Here is a 17604-nt window from a genome sequence, read left to right as displayed (position 1 = left end):
ACATTGAAGTTTGGGAAAATGGTTAACACAACACTCCCAGCATTTAGAGTCGTGAGAACAGTGTCGATTACAGTATTTTCATAGTGAATGTAGCTCGAGTCTAACAAGGCAATCCTTGTTGTGACAAGGAGACCCTTCCTTCCATGTAATGAAAGGATAAGTCTGACAGCTCCAAAGTGAAGGGTAGTATACCCTTCCATTTTCCAATGATTTATAAGGGTGGTAGGAATTTCCAAGTCTACATATTGTTCTCGACTTGTAGCCGCGAGGCTACACTGGTCAAGTCTGGAAGACTAGATGTATTCTTTAACATTTGGCCTGTTTGTGGAGATTAAGTGAGATATAGATTTCACAAAGGATCTTTGTCTCCTGAATATATTGTATGGACTAAGGAGGGGTGGAACGATTTCTGCTATCTTTGCATCATCCGGGACATATGAGTATTCTATAAGGTTCTCGATTTTCGAAGAGATAGTTTTAGAGCAGGATTTGGGTAAGGAAAGAGATGAGCTTAGGAGAATGGGTCTGTCTTCTTGAGTATTTGTATTCATGAGTATGTGTCATTTCCTACTCACCTCTCCTATAATATTCATACTATATGTACCCCATGTTTTCCTGAGGTGGCTCTGATACCACACTGGAAAAATCTAGACTTCTTTGTGCAGTTTCCGTTCAAGCTGAATGAAGATATCAATCCGAAAAATCCAGACTTCTTTGTGCAGCTTCCGTTCAAGCTGAATGAAGATATCAATCCTACAAAAGCAACACACCCATGGATGAGTCCTCCTGACCTCCTTGAGGCTAAACAAGAGTGTGCCCAACTGATAAAACAAGGTCTAATCGAGCCAACAAAGTCTGAGTGGGCATGCCAAGCCTTCTATTTTGAGAAGAGGTCTGAAAAAGTCAGAGAAAAAAAAAGGCTAGTAATTGACTTCTATAATTTTCAGTCACGTGATTGTGATAGTTTTTAGTTTGAAAGATTCAATCTACGGTTTGTAGTTTATATACTAATGTATATGAGATGCAAGTTTTAGTTGAATTAATATACAAATTGTAATCAAAATATTAAAAAGAGAATAAATGTTATAGAGATAAAAATATTGTGTTGGATGAATGATCACACTAGAAAATATACGATTAAGAATAAATATATTAAAGAGAAAGTTGTAGTAGTTTCTATGGTAGAAAAAATGCTAAAATTAAGCCGTACATTCTCTGGGCAAATTTTAGAGGCAAATAGAGGACAAAAGGCTTAGTCCAACAAGAAAAATTTAAAGATAAATATATATGTATGATAATTCACAATATACTAATCTGATTTACTTAAGTATACATTGTCAAGTAAAATAAAACCTCTCAGCTGATGAATATTTTCAGCATGAAATATATAATTACATAAATATATTCACATATTTGTTTTTATCAGAAAAAGACTTAATTACTATGAATAAAACTTACTTCAATCATATACTCCTAAAAACAATAATCAATTATCAACTAAGAAAACTTGATAGATGATAGAAGCACATATGATTTTAGCTTTTCACCATAAGAAATCTATAAATTCAGCTAAAAGAACTTGCCAATATTTTAAATGTTTCAGTTGAAGTTTTTCATCTTCCTTCTATACCTGTCAGCTTTATTGAGAACCATCTGTCATATCTCGTGTCAAGTTGCTTTGGACGAAACTCTATTACTCTAACGTGTGTTATATTTTGGTCCACTTGGCTCCAAGGTTGAAACTTAGTTGACGACATTGAAATGCACAAATACTCTTTAAATGTACTAATGAGGTAGCGGTGGCATTTAATGTTCTATGCAAATATTTTTTTGAGACAAAAAATATGATTATAATATATGTAAGTATAAGTATTTATATACAATTAGTATATCATTTATTAATTATTTATATTTTTTTGAAGAGTTAATAAAAATAAAAAATGATTGATGAATGATATAGTAACAAAGTATTAAACTCATATATTATGTATGTATTTCTTTCTCAAAAAGTATATGTTAAACTTTATATGTTATTATTACGTCTTCATTATTTATATTTAATTATTATTGACTATTAGAAAAAGTAATTAAAATAAATAATAAATAGTATAGTTAGAGTATAAAACTTTAGCATATTATACTCAATCTTTATTCATTATAGAAAAAATATAAGTTGTCTATTTTGCTATGGCGGAATATATGCTACGGTGGACTGAATTGGAGATAGGATAAGTCAAAGGTTTGGTAGATAAATTGATTGCAAAAGTTTCAGCCAGATATGTTATAATTTATCATTTTTTGCTAACATGATACTAGAGTCTCTATTATCAAACATGTTAATACGAATTTCAAACCATATTTATTTCTTTAAAGTGATGATAAGTTTTTCCAAATGGAAACCAAACACATACGAAATATAATAAAAATGTAAATCTTTTAATAGTATTAATAAACCAAGATTGTCAACTAAATTTAAACAATTTTCCTGGTTTGTATAATTCTATTAAAAATATCTTATAATATGATAAAAAATAATGAAATTGAAAGATAGAGTAATTCCCCTCGAATTAGGTGGAAATGGGACGACGTATAAAATGAATGAAAATGAGAATGGTTTTCTAGTCTATGTCATCTGGTACATTTTATGTTAGGCAAAAAGTATGTTGATATTGCAAAATGTGGAACACATTTATTTGTTCATGTAAATTAAATACAAAGCTGATGAAAGTATCAAAGATATATAGATTAGTAGCAAAATGTTATATTCAAATGAGGGTGATGATTTTATGGATACTTTTTTACCGGTAACAAAGATAAGTATTGTGATATTGCAACTAGCTCTAGCTTCTACACAATTGGTACATCAAGCAACTGGGTGTAAATAATTGCTTTCTTCAGAAGAGCTTTATATGAAATTTGTCTGTGTGCAAGATATTATTCTCACTAGGAACAATATTGTAGAGACTAATCATCTTAAGGATATCTTCAATAAAATTTTCAAAATCGAAGACATTAGGGACCATAGGTACTTTCTTGGATTAGAAATTGCAAGAAATAAATCATGAATTTCTATGAATCAAAGAAAGTATACTTTAGTGATCATTTTAGATGCTAGTTTTCTTGCTTGCAAGTAAAGGTGATCAGACTTTGTCTTAAACATCCTGAACCTATATAACATATAAGAGCTTAGGCCTGACCTGTTAGTTTATTTAAAAAAATTTCAAAGCCTAGGCGTGTTCTGTTTAAAAGTCTAGTCTGACCTGTTAGTTTGTTTAAAGGTCTAATATAATATATGGTCATGAAATAGACCACCATATCTATATTTGAATGAGGTAATAGGCCTACTTTTGGCTAGATCCATCTAACTCTAATAATTAAAATATATTTTTGTATTTATATTACAATTACATATATAATAATATTACTTATATTAAAATAGTATAATTTCAATACTGTTATATAATATAACTAAATAGGTTAGTCTGTTAGGCTTAATAGGTCTTTCAGATGGTCTGAAGTCTGGTCTGTTAAGCTAAATACACTTTTTAGAAAGCATGAGTCTGGCATGTTCACAAAAAAATTCTGGCCTAGCCTGTTATAGGTCAGGTAATAAGCCCTTGATAGACGGCCTAGCCTATTTCTATCCTTATTTGCAAGCCATCCAATATCCCTATGATTAGTGGAACTCACCATCACCAGGATTATAGCAAACTTACTTATAGAAAGCTAGTAGGTAGGTTGAGTTACCTAACAAACACTACACTAAATATGACTATTACAGTGCATCAATTATCTCAATCATGGCTAATCCCCCCTATATTTACCATGAGGTTGCATTAAGAGTTTTAAGATATCTTAATGGATCACCTGTCTTAGACCTATTCTTTATTACTAACTCAATTTCCCAAATAAAAGTATATAGTGATAGTGATTGGGCTTCATGTCCAAACATAAGGAGATCTATTACTGATTAATGCATCTACATGAGAAATTCACACATCTCTTGAAAATCAAAGAAACATGTGATTTTTTCTAGCTATGTTGTACTCTGACAATCAATCTTCAATTATTCCTTGAGAGAACTCGAAACATATAATTGGAATGTCATATTGTTAGAGAATAGTGTGGTAGAGGTTTAATTAAGCTATTTCCTATTCCTTCACACCTTCAACTATCATATGTATTGACTAAACCTTTGGGAGAAAAGGATTACACAAGCTTTCATCCAAACTTGGGCCTATTCAACATATACGCTATTAGCCAAGGATTCGAAGCCAAGGCACAAGTAAAGACAGAGGTAGGACAAGGCAAGGAAGAGACATGGCACAGACTAGAACATAATCAAGACGAGGTATGGTGTTCCAAGGCATAATCAAGGTAATGCTTGCCATGCATGAGTCAAGGCAAGGCTTGGCACGAGCCAAGGTAGAGTCAAGCAAAGGCTTGACATGGCAAGGTCGAGGCATTTGGACAAGCACAATTAAAAAAATAATATGGCAAGGCAAGGCAAGGCTACGGCCAAGGCACATCCAAGAAAGCAATTGGTGACTTGCAATACAAGTTGTCAAAATAAGCCTTTCAATTGGAACAAAATAAACATAAAGCAATAGAAGAAATGGCAGGAAAAAAAAATGGTGCTGATGTAGGAATCCAGCCAGAGCAGGGATAAATTTTGGTGCATGAAGATGGCAATTTAGAGGACATAATACCTTTTGATAATATAGTTAGTGATGAAGCTTAAGTTATATATCGTCTGGTTGTTTAGTTTGGTTTAGTTCTGCACATTTTCCACATGTGCTTTTATAGTTAGTTTTCTGTTATTCTGTTTTTTCTACTTTTAGTAGTTTTTGTTTTTCAAGTTCTTCTATTTTTTGTAGTATAAATCTCATTGTATCTTTTAATCCAGTTCATTCAATGAGAAAGAGGTTATTCAGTGTAAAAAATCCATTTTGCATTCTCCAATTATTCTATTTGTTTCTTATTTGTTTCTTCCCATCATCTTCCTCTTGAGTTTGATAAAGAAACTTCAAGAATGGATGCCATATTTCTACGATTGTATCAGAGCTTTTGAGATTTGCTGCACAATATTTTCCTCGCCTTTACCTTCATATATTTCCTTGTTGTTGAATTCATTCATCAAAGAAGTGATCAAGAATGACCCTTAATCCAATTAATCTACTCACTCAGGGAGCCCCTTTTTCATACATCCAAATGAGAATCTAGGAGCTATGCTTGTCTCATCTCCATTGACTGGTTCCAATTATCATTCTTGGAGTAGAGCTTTCAGCATGGCATTAAAATCAAAGAACAAGCTAGAGTTTATCAATGGTACCTTGCTAAATCTCTACCAACATATCCCAGTTTTCCTGCATGGGAGACATGCAATACATTGGTATTGTCTTGGCTCAATAGATCTTTAGATGGTCCAATTGCTCATAATATGTTATGGATGGAGACAACATTAGAAATTTGGAATGATCTAGAGAGAAATATCATCAAGGGGATGCTTTCAAAATTTGTGAGCTACAACAAGAATTATACACCTTCAAGCATGGGGATCTATCAATTGATCGTTATTACACTATGTTGAAGGGTATGTGGCAAGAATTTGAAAACTTCAAACTCATCCCCTCTTGCAAGTGTGAAATCTAATGCAAATGTGACTTAGTACCAATTATCAAATCCTAAAGGGTAGGTGATTATGTCATTAGGTTTCTGAATGGACTTAACGAGCAATATAGTATGGTTAAATCATAAATAATGCTCATGGAACCTCTACCAAACATCAACAAATATTTTCCTTGTTGGTGCAGCAAGAAAGACAAATGAATGGGGGCATAAGTGACTCAAAAATGTTAACCAATATCGTACAAAATTTTCTAGCAGAGGAGGCTTCATAGGAAAGAATATGACAGGGGGTCCAAACAACTCCTTCAAGAACAACAACAATTATGGAAGATCAGCAGGAAGAGGATACAACTTGAATGTATGCCCTCATTGTAACAAGACAGGACACACTGTGGATGTATGTTACAAGAAGCATGGCTTCCCTCCACATTACAAAAAAAAAAAACAATCCTGGGGGAAATGTAAACATCTTGGTTAGTGATCAAGATGATTTCATCAACCATGATCATGACAATCAGACTTCTCAAAACAACAAATCTGTTCAACAACCTCTAATGAGATATACAGCAGAACAACACCAAGCTATCTTAGCTATGAACAATCATAATGATCCTCAAGATTCACATGCTACCAATAAAATCACATCCAAGGTTCCCCCAATGAATCATGTATTTTACACATCCTATCATGTATAAAAAGATCAAATGATTGGATCATTGACATTGAAGTAATAGATCATGTTTGTTACTCCATGTTAGGATTTCAATCTTTTAAGAAAATTCAACCCATTTCTGTCAAACTTCCTAATGGAAGTGAAGTTATCAGAAACATAGCCATTTATTGTTATCCAATTTCTTATATATTCCTACCTTCAACTTTAATTTAATATATGTATCAAAGTTGTCCTCTAGCCTCAATTGTAGATTGATTTTTTCCAACTTGGAATGCATAATCCAGGACAGATCTACATTGAGGATGATTGGTGCAGCTAAAATAAAGGAAGGTTTATATGCCATGGATAATTGCAACACACCTTGCCATGTTCATCACTACTCTAATAATTTGATTGCTCATATTGATTCTAATAAGCTTTGGCACAATAGACTTGTACACCCTTCACATGATAAACTTTTAGCATTTGATAGAGTTTTTCCTTTTATAAAATGTAATGCTAGTACTGATCCATGCGAATCTTGTCATTTTGCTAAGCAAAGGAAATTATCTTTTAATAATAGCATGACTGAATTTATTCACTACTTTGATATAATTCATGTTGATATTTGGGGACCTATTTCCATCCCCTCTATACAAGGACATAGATATTTTCTTACAATAGTTGATGACAAATCTAGGCATACATGGATTTTTTCATGAAATTAAAGTCAGAAGTTCCCTCACTGATACAAAACTTTGTCACCCTCATAGAAACTCAATTTGGATGCAAACTTAAGACCATAAGATCTGATAATGGATTAGAGTTTAATCTACCTAGTTACTATGTTGCTAAGGGGATTATCCACCAAACTTCATGTGTTGAAACACCTCAACAAAATGGAATTATTGAGAGAAAACATCAAAACATTCTTGCAGTGACTAGATCTTTAATGTTTGAGTCATGCCTTCCTAAATCTTTTTGGAACTATGCCATATCACATGTTGTCCACTTAATCAATAGGCTGCCCACTCCTTTTCTTTTACATTTTGTCTATGGATGACATATACATCAACTTGATATTAACACTTCCTTCTTACATGGAGACCTTTTAGAAACTGTGTACATGAAACCACCTCTTGGCCTTAAAATTTCTGTTTCATCTTTGGTTGGCAAACTTCAAAAATCCCTCTATGGATTGAAGCCAGTTAGTAGACAATGGAATGCCAAACTTAATGCAGTTTTGTTCCAATTTGGATATGTTAAATCTAAAGCAGATTACTTCCTATTCACCAAGTCTACTTCTACTCATTTTACTGCTATTCTTGTTTATGTTGATGACCTTATCCTTGTTGGTAATGATATGAATGAAATCAATTCTGTTAACTACTTGACAGAAAATTTAGTATAAGGGACTTAGGCACACCTAAGTTCTTTTTAGGATTAGAAGTGGCTAGGACAGTCTCATGCATAAATCTTTGTCAACAAAAATACACTTTGGATCTTTTAAAGGATATTGGTCTTCTTGGATCAAAGCCATTCTACTCCTATGGACAGTAATGTCAAGATCCATAGTAATTCAGGGCTTAAGCTTTCTGATCCTACTCCATATAGGAGACGTATTGGTAGACTTGTGTATCTAACTCATACAAGACCTGATATTGCTTATGCCATTAGTCATTTAAGCCAATTCTTGGTTGCTCCTACCCATGATCATTTTCAAGCAGGATTAAGAGTTCTAAGGTATCTCAAAAATGTCCCAGGTAAAGGTTTATTCTTCCATGTCTGATCTAACAAAACCTTAAAAGGTTTTAGTGATTCTGATTGGACATCTTGTGTTGACACAAGAAGGTCAATTACTGGTTTTTGTTTTTTCTTTGGCAACTCCTTGATTTGTTGGAAGAGTAAGAGACAAAGAATTGTCTCAAGATCTTCTGCTGAGGCTGAATATAGGGCTTTAACCTTAACTGGTTGTGAAGCTAAATTGCTCACATACCTCTTTCATGATTTACATGTTCTTAATATAACACCTGTGCTCATTGATTGTGACAACCAATCTGCTCTTCACATAGTAGCAAATCCAGTTTTTCATGAAAGAACTAAATACATTGAGATTGATTGTCATTCAATAAGAGACAAAATCCATTTTGAATTCTCCAATTATTCTATTTGTTTCTTCTTTGTTTCTTCCCATCATCTTCCTCTTGAGTTTGATAAAGAAACTTCATGAATGGATGCCATCTTTCTAAGACAAGTCATGATGTTTAAGAGAGAAAATTAAATTGATGTATAGATATTTTGGATAGGTTAGAAGTTAGTTAGTTTTGTATAAAGCAAAGTTTGTAACTCAATTCATTATTATGGTATCTTATTCAATATTCATTCAATAGAAATGAAATTATCCAAAAGTTTTTTTCATCTTCTTTGTTTCCCAATTCACTCATTTCTTAGCTAAGCACATATATCTCAATATTCACCATTGGTTTTCAATTTTTGTCACAAACTCTCAATCTTAATAGTCTTTGATAAGTAAAGAATTTGATATGACACATGTATCGTTTTAATTATAATAAAATAACACTTTTGTGAATGAAGTAATACTTGATAAAATTTGTGTTCCTCTTTGATCAAATACCATATGAAGACCTTTTTACTATTTATCACAATGTGGGACATCCAAGAAATATAGCTTTTAGACAAAATCTCGATTCTTTTATGCAAAATAGGTATTGCATGCTTTCGTTTTTTTATTATAAAGGAAAACAAAGATACAGACAGCATCTATCAGAAGTAATATATATTATAATTTTTTACCTTAAATCCTTAGACTAGTTTTTGCATTAGCTAAGGCCAAATAAAGGACACACGTCTCATATTGGCATGTGTATTTTAGAAAACTAGACTTCTTCTCTATTTTTAGATGAATGAATAATGAACTTAACACCGGCCAAGTTAAGTTGCAGACAAAATTAAACACCACTCACTATTCACTTAGTACATTTTAAGAGAACAACTAACTTGGGACGGTGTTAACCGAGGCTTTAAACGCCGAAATAGTTAAGATAAAACTTCACACGTAACAATTTCATACAATGTCAAAAGTTTATTTTTCTCTCAAAAGAAGAAAGGGAGAAGAGTATAGAAAAAGAATGAAACACATAAAACTCCACACAAAAAAAAATCTTCATCCGTGATTTCAGTTGTGATTTGGTTGATGTGGATTGTGGTCGTAATAGTATGAAATATTTTACAATTTAAAACTATTTTTGAATTGACATAATCTGATGAGGTTCAAATGCGATATGATACGATATTTATTTAGCATCTCAATACAAATATATCATTATAATTTAATGTGTCACCATAATTAATTATGAGATGTGTGTTGCAGACAATCACAATATTATGAACGTACTGGATGTTACGACCACAATTTCATAGAATAATTTATCATCAATTATCATCTGAGTATGATTTAGATAATTGGTATAAAATTACATATCAGTCAACACATATTAAATATTTAATTAGTAAATAATCAATGTACATACAAATTGATAACTGAAAATGTATGGTATTTTTTTATTAATTTCTTACCTAGTCAAAAGAAAAACAAATATAAAATTGTTGAAATATTGATGCACACTTTCTAAAAGCTTCCACATTTGTATAGAAACAAGTAGTGATGTTGTATCTAATATCTAGAATTATACTAAGCTTCTAGTAGATTCTATTATATGCGTTTAGTATTATAATTGTAGAAGTATCTAGAAATCTTGAGAACAATGTAATACTATATACTTATAAAACTATCTAGTCCTATATAAATGATGTAAAAAGCCTATAAATAGGTACTCACCCTTCATTTCTGAAGAATGCAAATAAAAAGTAAAACATTCTAAGTTGTGTAGCTCCAAAACTTCTCCACTTCTATTTCCACTACTATAATTTTCCATTTCTAAAAAACACTATCAGTGACATCAGAGCTACGTTTGGTCATACATTGTGCGTAGAATATTACTCTATCCATTTTCAACTACCTCTAAAAATCTCATATCCATACTAAATCATCTTTATACATCTTGAGCTATGGCTAGCACTATTCAATCACCATCTATTCCTATCCTAATTTTTACTGGAGAAAACTATGATTTTTGGAGCACAAAAATGATTACTTCTTTCGGTTCCAAGATTTATGGGACATTGTAGAAGAAGGATTCATTACTCCGGAGAATACTTAAACACTTACTGTCCTCGGAAAAAAGGAGTTGAAAGAGAATGTGCAAAAGGATGGTAAGGCATTATTTATTCTACAACAAGCCTTGGCGGACACTATCTTTCCAAGAATAATGGTAGCTACAAGTGCCAAAGAAGCATGTGATACACTAAAGGAGAAGTTTCATGGCAGTGACAAGGTACACACTATTAAACTTCAAACTCTTAGGCGTGAGTTTGAATTACTTAAGATGAAAGAGTCTTAGACCATAAAAGACTATTATTCTAAAATAAAAGAAATAGTCAATCAAATGAAAGCCTATGTGGAAATATTCTTGAGAAAAGAATTGTTGAGAAAATTCTAATTTCAATTCCCAAAAATATGACTCAATAGTTACTACGATTGAGAAAACCAAAGATTTGCTACTCTATCAGTAACATAACTAATGGGCTCTCTAGAAGCTTATGAGCAAAGATTGAGTAGGCATGATGAAGGTTCACTAGAAAATACATTTCAATCAAAGCTCAGACTAAGGTCTCAAAATAAAGAATATGAAAGAAGAAATAATATTGGTGCGGAACATTCTAGAAACAAAGAGATTTCTAAAGATTTCTCTAGAAACAATCATGCAAAATATCATTCATGCGGCATATGCAAGAAGCCAGGCCATTCAGAAAAATATTGTCGATATCGAGGAAAGATATAATTCCAATATTGCAAAAGATTTGGGCACTCATAGCAAAATTGTCGCAACAAAAATAATCATCAAGCCAATTTCACTGAAGAATGTCAACATGACCAACAACTATTCTATGCCAACCAAGTCTCTACTCGTGATAAAGAAGAAAACTGGTACTTGGATAGTGGTTGTAGTAACCACATGACTAAGGACGAGAGCATTTTCAAAGACATTGATGAGTCTATCAGAGTGTAAGTTCGATTGGGTAATGACACCATGGTTGAGTCCAAAGGCAAGGGAAATGTCATGGTGGAGACACAATCAGGTACACGACTTATCAAAGATGTCTTACTAGTTCCTAACCTTAACGAAAATCTCTTGAGTCTTGGCCAAATGATGGAGAAAGGATACTCTCTCCACTTTGAAAGAGACACATGCAATATTTATGACAATAATAGAAAGCTTGAAATAGTCCAAGTTAAAATGGAGAAAAGAAATAGAAGTTTTCCAATAACTTGGAAATATGCTACTAACATTGCCATGAAGGTGCAAGTTGATGAATCATAACAATGGCATCGAAGATTTGGCCATCTTAACAATAAAGCCTTAAAGCTATTATATCATAAAAGAATGATGAAGGATCTTTCGTGCATCCAAGAGAATGAAGGAGCTTGTGAAGGATGTCTACTTGGGAAGCAACACAGACTACCATTTTCAAGTGGGAAAGCTTGGAGAGAAAAAACACTTGTTGGAGCTTATCCATACTGACGTATGTGGTCCAATGAGGACGCCATCACTCACTAATAACAGGTACTTCATCCTTTTCATTGATGACTTTTCTAGAATGACATGGGTCTACTTTATAAAAGAAAAGCCAGAAGTCTTTGGAATATTCAAGAATTTCAAGGCCTTTGTCGAGAAGCAAAGCGGGAAACAGATAAAAGTACTTAGAAGTGATCATGGCAAAGAGTACAACTCTTAGGAGTTTGATATATTTTGTGAGGATGGAGGCATAGATCATCAACTCACAATTGCTTGCACTCCACAACAAAATGGGGTGCCAGAAAGGAAAAATCGCACAGTCATGCAGATGGTTAGATCGATGCTCAAGAAGAAAGGTTTGTCCAACACCTTTTGGGCCAAAGTAGTTTATGCAGCTGTCTATATAATGAGTCGATGTCCAACAAAGGCAGTCGAAGGTAAAACTCCTATAGAAGCTTGGAGCGGTAGATAGCCATTAGCTAAACATCTAAGAGTCTTTGAATCCATATATTATACACATGTCCCAAAAGAAAAGAGACACAAGCTAGAAGACAAGACGATAAGAGGCATCTTCGTGGGATATAGCATACAGTCAAAAGGCTATCGAATATACAATCTAGAAACCAAAAAACTTATCATCAGTCGAGATATTGAAGTTGATGAAAGTTCCGCTTGGAACTGGAATGAAGGCAAGACTGAGAAACACAACATCTTTATACCTACACAACAACCACATGTAACAGATGAAGTAGAAGAAGCAACAGAAGATCCATATACGTCAACTACACTCCCACATGAACAATCTTTACTAGAATCTTCTCCGATACGAGTAAGATCTTTGGTAGATATATATGAGACATGCAACTTGGCCATAGTTGAACCTGGAAGCTTCGAAGAAGCATCAAGGCAAGAAGTATGGGTCAAGGCAATGGAAGAAGAGATAAAGATGATCGAGAAAAACAACACGTGGGAGCTAGTAGATTGTCCAAAAGATAAAGACATCATTGGAGTAAAATAAGTCTATAAAACAAATCTCAATCCTGATGGCACTATATAGAAGCACAAGGCGAGACTAGTAGTTAAGGGATACTCTCAACAATCAGGAATTGACTATAATGAGATATTTGCACTAGTTTCTCATCTAGACACAATAAGAGCTTTAATAGCTCTTACAACAGAAAGAGGATGGAGCATTTACCAGCTAGATGTCAAGTCTGCATTCCTCAATGGAGTACTTCAAGAAGAGATCTATGTAGAGCAGCCACAAGGGTTCATGAGCAAGGGCAACGAAAGCAAAGTACTATGATTGAAGAAAGCTCTATATGGCTTGAAGCAAGCTCAAAAAGCATGGTACAATAGAATTGATCAGTACTTCATCGATAAAGGATTTAAGAGGAGTAAGAGTGAGCCTACACTTTACATTAAGAACCAAGGTCAGTATGATACTTTAATAGTTTCTTTGTACATATATGATCTTATATACATTGGAAACAATATAAAGATGATAATATAATTCAAAGAGGACATGATAAAGACATTCGAGATGACAAACCTAGGCTTAATGCACTTCTTCCTCAGAATTGAGGTAAATCAAAGAAAAGAAGGTATATTCATCTCGCAGAAGAATTACTAAAGAATTTCAACATGTGTGAATGCAAACCAGTTACTACTCCGCTCGTGACTAGTGAGAAGCTACAAAAGGACGATGGATCTCCACATGCAGATGCATCTCTCTACAGGAGTTTGGTCGGGAGTCTTTTATATCTCACTTCCACAAGACCTGATATCATGTATATTACAAGTCTTCTATCAAGATTCATGCAAAGCCCAAGTCAAATCCACTTTGGAGTTGGATTTTTTTGAGATACTTACAAGGAACAAAAGAGTTCGGTATATGGTATAAGACCAACACCAACTCAGCATTGCACGGCTACACTAATAGTGATTGGGAAATTTCGATGGATGACATGAAGAGCACATCAGGTTATGCCTTCTCACTTGGATCAGGAATGTTCTCTTGGACATCTAAGAAGTAAGCAATCATTGCACAATCAACAGTAGAAACTGAGTACGTAGCAGCTGCAGAGACGACCAACCAAGCTATATGGCTTAGACGAATACTCAATGACATGGAAGATTAAGAGATAGAGCCTACGACAATCTATTGTGACAACAAATTGGCGATAGCGATAGCAAAGAATCCAGTCCATCACAACAGGACGAAACATATCGCAATTAAATATCATGTTGTTAGAGAAGCAAGTGAGAATAAAGAAATAATGCTCGAGTATTGCAAGATCGAAGATCAAATTGCAGACATATTCACTAAGGCATTATCAAGGCCAAAGTTCAAGCAACTACGATCGATGCTAGGAGTTACAAAAATGTGCATCAAGGAGGAGTGTTAAAATATTGATGCACACTTTCTAGAAGCTTCCACACTTGTATAGAAACAAGTAGTGATGTTGTATCTAATATCTAGAATTATCCTAAGCTTCTAGTAGATTATATTATATGCATTTAGTATTATAATTGTAGAAGTATATATAAATCTTGGGAAAAATATAATACTAGATACTTATTGAACTATCTAGTCCAATATAAATGATGTAGAAAGCCTATAAATAGGTATTCACCCTTCATTTATGAAAAATGCAAATAAAAAGTAAAACATTAGAAGTTGTGTAACTCCAAACCTTCTCCAATTCTATTTTCACTGCTATAATTTTTCATTTCTAGAACACTATCAAAAATAATTTTACACCAATATGACACATGGTTCTCAATCAGGCTTACAACAAGAAAGAAATTGTAAACCTTCAACCGATCCCTTTAACAATATATTGAACAGAAAGGCCTTGTTTTCTTAAGAAAAGTTAATCTCTTTCATCTCATCTTTACTCTCTCACTCTCACCCATGGAAGCTTCAACACTGAATCATCAATCTCTTATCAGCATGACCTCCATCAAGAACAAAACAAGTGACATTGAAAGCATTGAACAAGATGGTGGAGAAGAAGCATATCAAGATCAACCTAATTCATCCATGGAGAGCAAAATGCAGCTGCATTTAGACCAAAAGTCTAGCACTAACAAGATCTACATGCCTCTTTTAGTGATTAATTACATAATGCTCTTTGTGGGTAGTGTCTCTTCACTGTTGCTTTCTAAGTATTATTTCAAACACAAAGGCTCAAGCAAATGGGTTTCAACTTGGGTTCAATCTGCAGGTTTTCCTCTCTTGACCATCCCAATTTTCCTCCCTTACGTCCTTAAAGTCACTAAGAGAAAACCCTTCACTGATTTCAATCCAAAGATCTTATTTTCATCATTTTTTGTTGGAATTATGTTAGGAGTTAATAACCTTCTGATATCATGGGGAGTTTCATATCTCCCAGTCTCAACCTCATCTCTTGTGCTATCATCCCAATTGGTTTTCACTCTTATTCTCTCTGCCATCATTGTGAAACAAAAAATAACATTTTTAAATCTCAATTGTGTCATCCTAATTACCTTAAGTTCCATCCTTCTTTCCTTAGATTCAAATAATGAAAGACCTAGTGGAGTGACCCAAAAGAAGTACTTGATTGGGTTCTTATGCACAATTGGTGCAGGTTTGTTATTTGCATCATATTTACCAGTGATGGAGATGATTTACAAGAAGGTGTATTGCTATGTAATGGTGATGGAAATGCAGCTTATAATGGAGATTGCAGCAACAATATTGGCCACAATAGGGATGGCATGTGATGGTGGATTTTCTCAAATAAAGGAAGAAGGTCAAAAAGTGTTTGATAAAGGACCCAAGATTTATTGGGTAACTATTGTGTCAAATATAGTAACATGGCAAATATGTTTTATGGGTACTGCAGGAATGGTGTTTCTGACAACTTCACTAACTGGGGGAATTTGCATGACAGCACTTTTGTGCATGAATGTGTTAGGAGGGGTTGTGTTTTATAGGGATATCTTTAATGGTTTCAAGGCTGTGGCTACTGTTTTGTGCATATGGGGATTTTGCTCTTATGTATATGGCATGCATACAAAAATGGTGGGACAGAAAGCTCAAATGACTAATAGGAAAGAATCATCTAAGGAGTTGATGCATATTTTGAACCCTGCTGCAACTCATTGAACTATTACTATATTGTAAGACTTGCATAATATTGTAGCATCTAAATTTCCATGTTTGTGCAATTAGCTAGTTTGGTTCAAAAGGTTACTTGAATCCTTGTCGATAAATATATAAATATTTTGGTATTACATATATCTATGGTCCAAGGGGAAGGGATATGACTTCTGTAAGTATTTTTTGGTAGTGGTAAGAAAAGAACAATTAATAGAATCAAGGCCTCAAATACCAAGTTTCAATAGCTTCGTTGAACCAAAAAGTTTCTACTCTAGTAGACTAGATTTAAGGGTAAAAATGTTATTACATTTAAAAGGTAAAAGTGTCATTATATTTAATGAATAAAAATATTATTATATTTAAAGGGTAAAAATATCATATCATATAATTTAGTTATTTAGTTTTTTACTTAATTTTTTCTCTAATACTATAGAGGATTCTAACCCTGTGTAGTATTCTCATAAAAATGAACTTGGTAGATGAAAATCCCCTTTTATCTAGGAAATCACCACATGAATTTCTCTCCCTCATTGTATGGTTCAAGGTGATACCTCCCAATCTAGATTTTGAAGATACGGAATGGGAAAAGCAAAACAAGTAAAAATGAATAAGCATGACTTCTCTGAGCATGTGTCTTGAGTTCTGCATTCATATTTATGTACATGAAACAAATTATTGAGATGATTTTTATTAGCTAAGCTGAATAAAATGTATTAATGAGTTAAAAGTATAGCATGAGTTTATTTAAGATTAACTAATAACGAATTACATATCTTTGAGATTAATTTTTTCGGATGATTCAATAATTTATCATATGTAGGATATGAGTATCTTATTTTTTAGATTAACCACCTTTAAAAAACATAAGGAAAATTGAGTCAAGTAACTCACATGACAATATGCGGATTAACAAATATAAAAAATGTCCTTATTTATATAAAGGTCGTTTCCTAATCTATCTATTTTATATGTGTTTATAGTCACTATATAAGTAAGTTAAAAGAGATTTTATTGGATAATAAATAAAAGTATTAAAAGATTATGCTAGGCAAATAACTCATATTTAAGTGTAATATAACCATGTCGTGTCAATGCACGGACGATCGTATTCTCGAAGCACTAGAAGATGCAAAAATAAAGAGAAGACTACGATCAGGATGTGTTGATATCTACGTCCATATACCATAGGTGTGGACTGACCTACAGCCATGAGTAGAACATTTGATGATAGGCAGTGATGCATGAGCAAGTCGTGTATGAGGCTACAATTTGGATCATGGTGGTCATTGATAAAAATTTGCATTCCACATATACACCATATGAGTTGAAGAAGAAGAAGAAAAAGAGGAAAACATGGTAGAACCATGGTCGGGACCAACATCGTGTTGGATTTAGAGCCTAAAAAATTCATGTATTGGATTGGAACCCACATAGAGATTGACACCTAGGTGAAGCATCAAGGTATAATATAGGTGTTGCTAATATCTCTCTAACTATCAGAGAGGGTGTTCTCATATGATATGAGAATTGGTATATCT

General features: G+C 33.3%; 1 protein-coding gene across 1 annotated transcript; it reads left to right on the top strand.

The window, feature by feature from the left end:
* Positions 14769-16311, top strand: LOC109333867 (probable purine permease 4). The gene has a single exon (XM_019569449.1). It carries the CDS (start codon positions 14855-14857, stop codon positions 16070-16072), a length of 1218 nt encoding a protein of 405 aa, XP_019424994.1. The 5' UTR covers positions 14769-14854; the 3' UTR covers positions 16073-16311.

This window comes from Lupinus angustifolius, chromosome LG19 (assembly GCF_001865875.1).
Source record: "Lupinus angustifolius cultivar Tanjil chromosome LG19, LupAngTanjil_v1.0, whole genome shotgun sequence".
In the NCBI taxonomy this organism is placed as follows: Eukaryota; Viridiplantae; Streptophyta; class Magnoliopsida; order Fabales; family Fabaceae; genus Lupinus; species Lupinus angustifolius.
The sequence above is the reverse complement of the archived record's forward strand: the minus strand, read 5'-3'. Positions and strand labels throughout refer to the sequence as shown.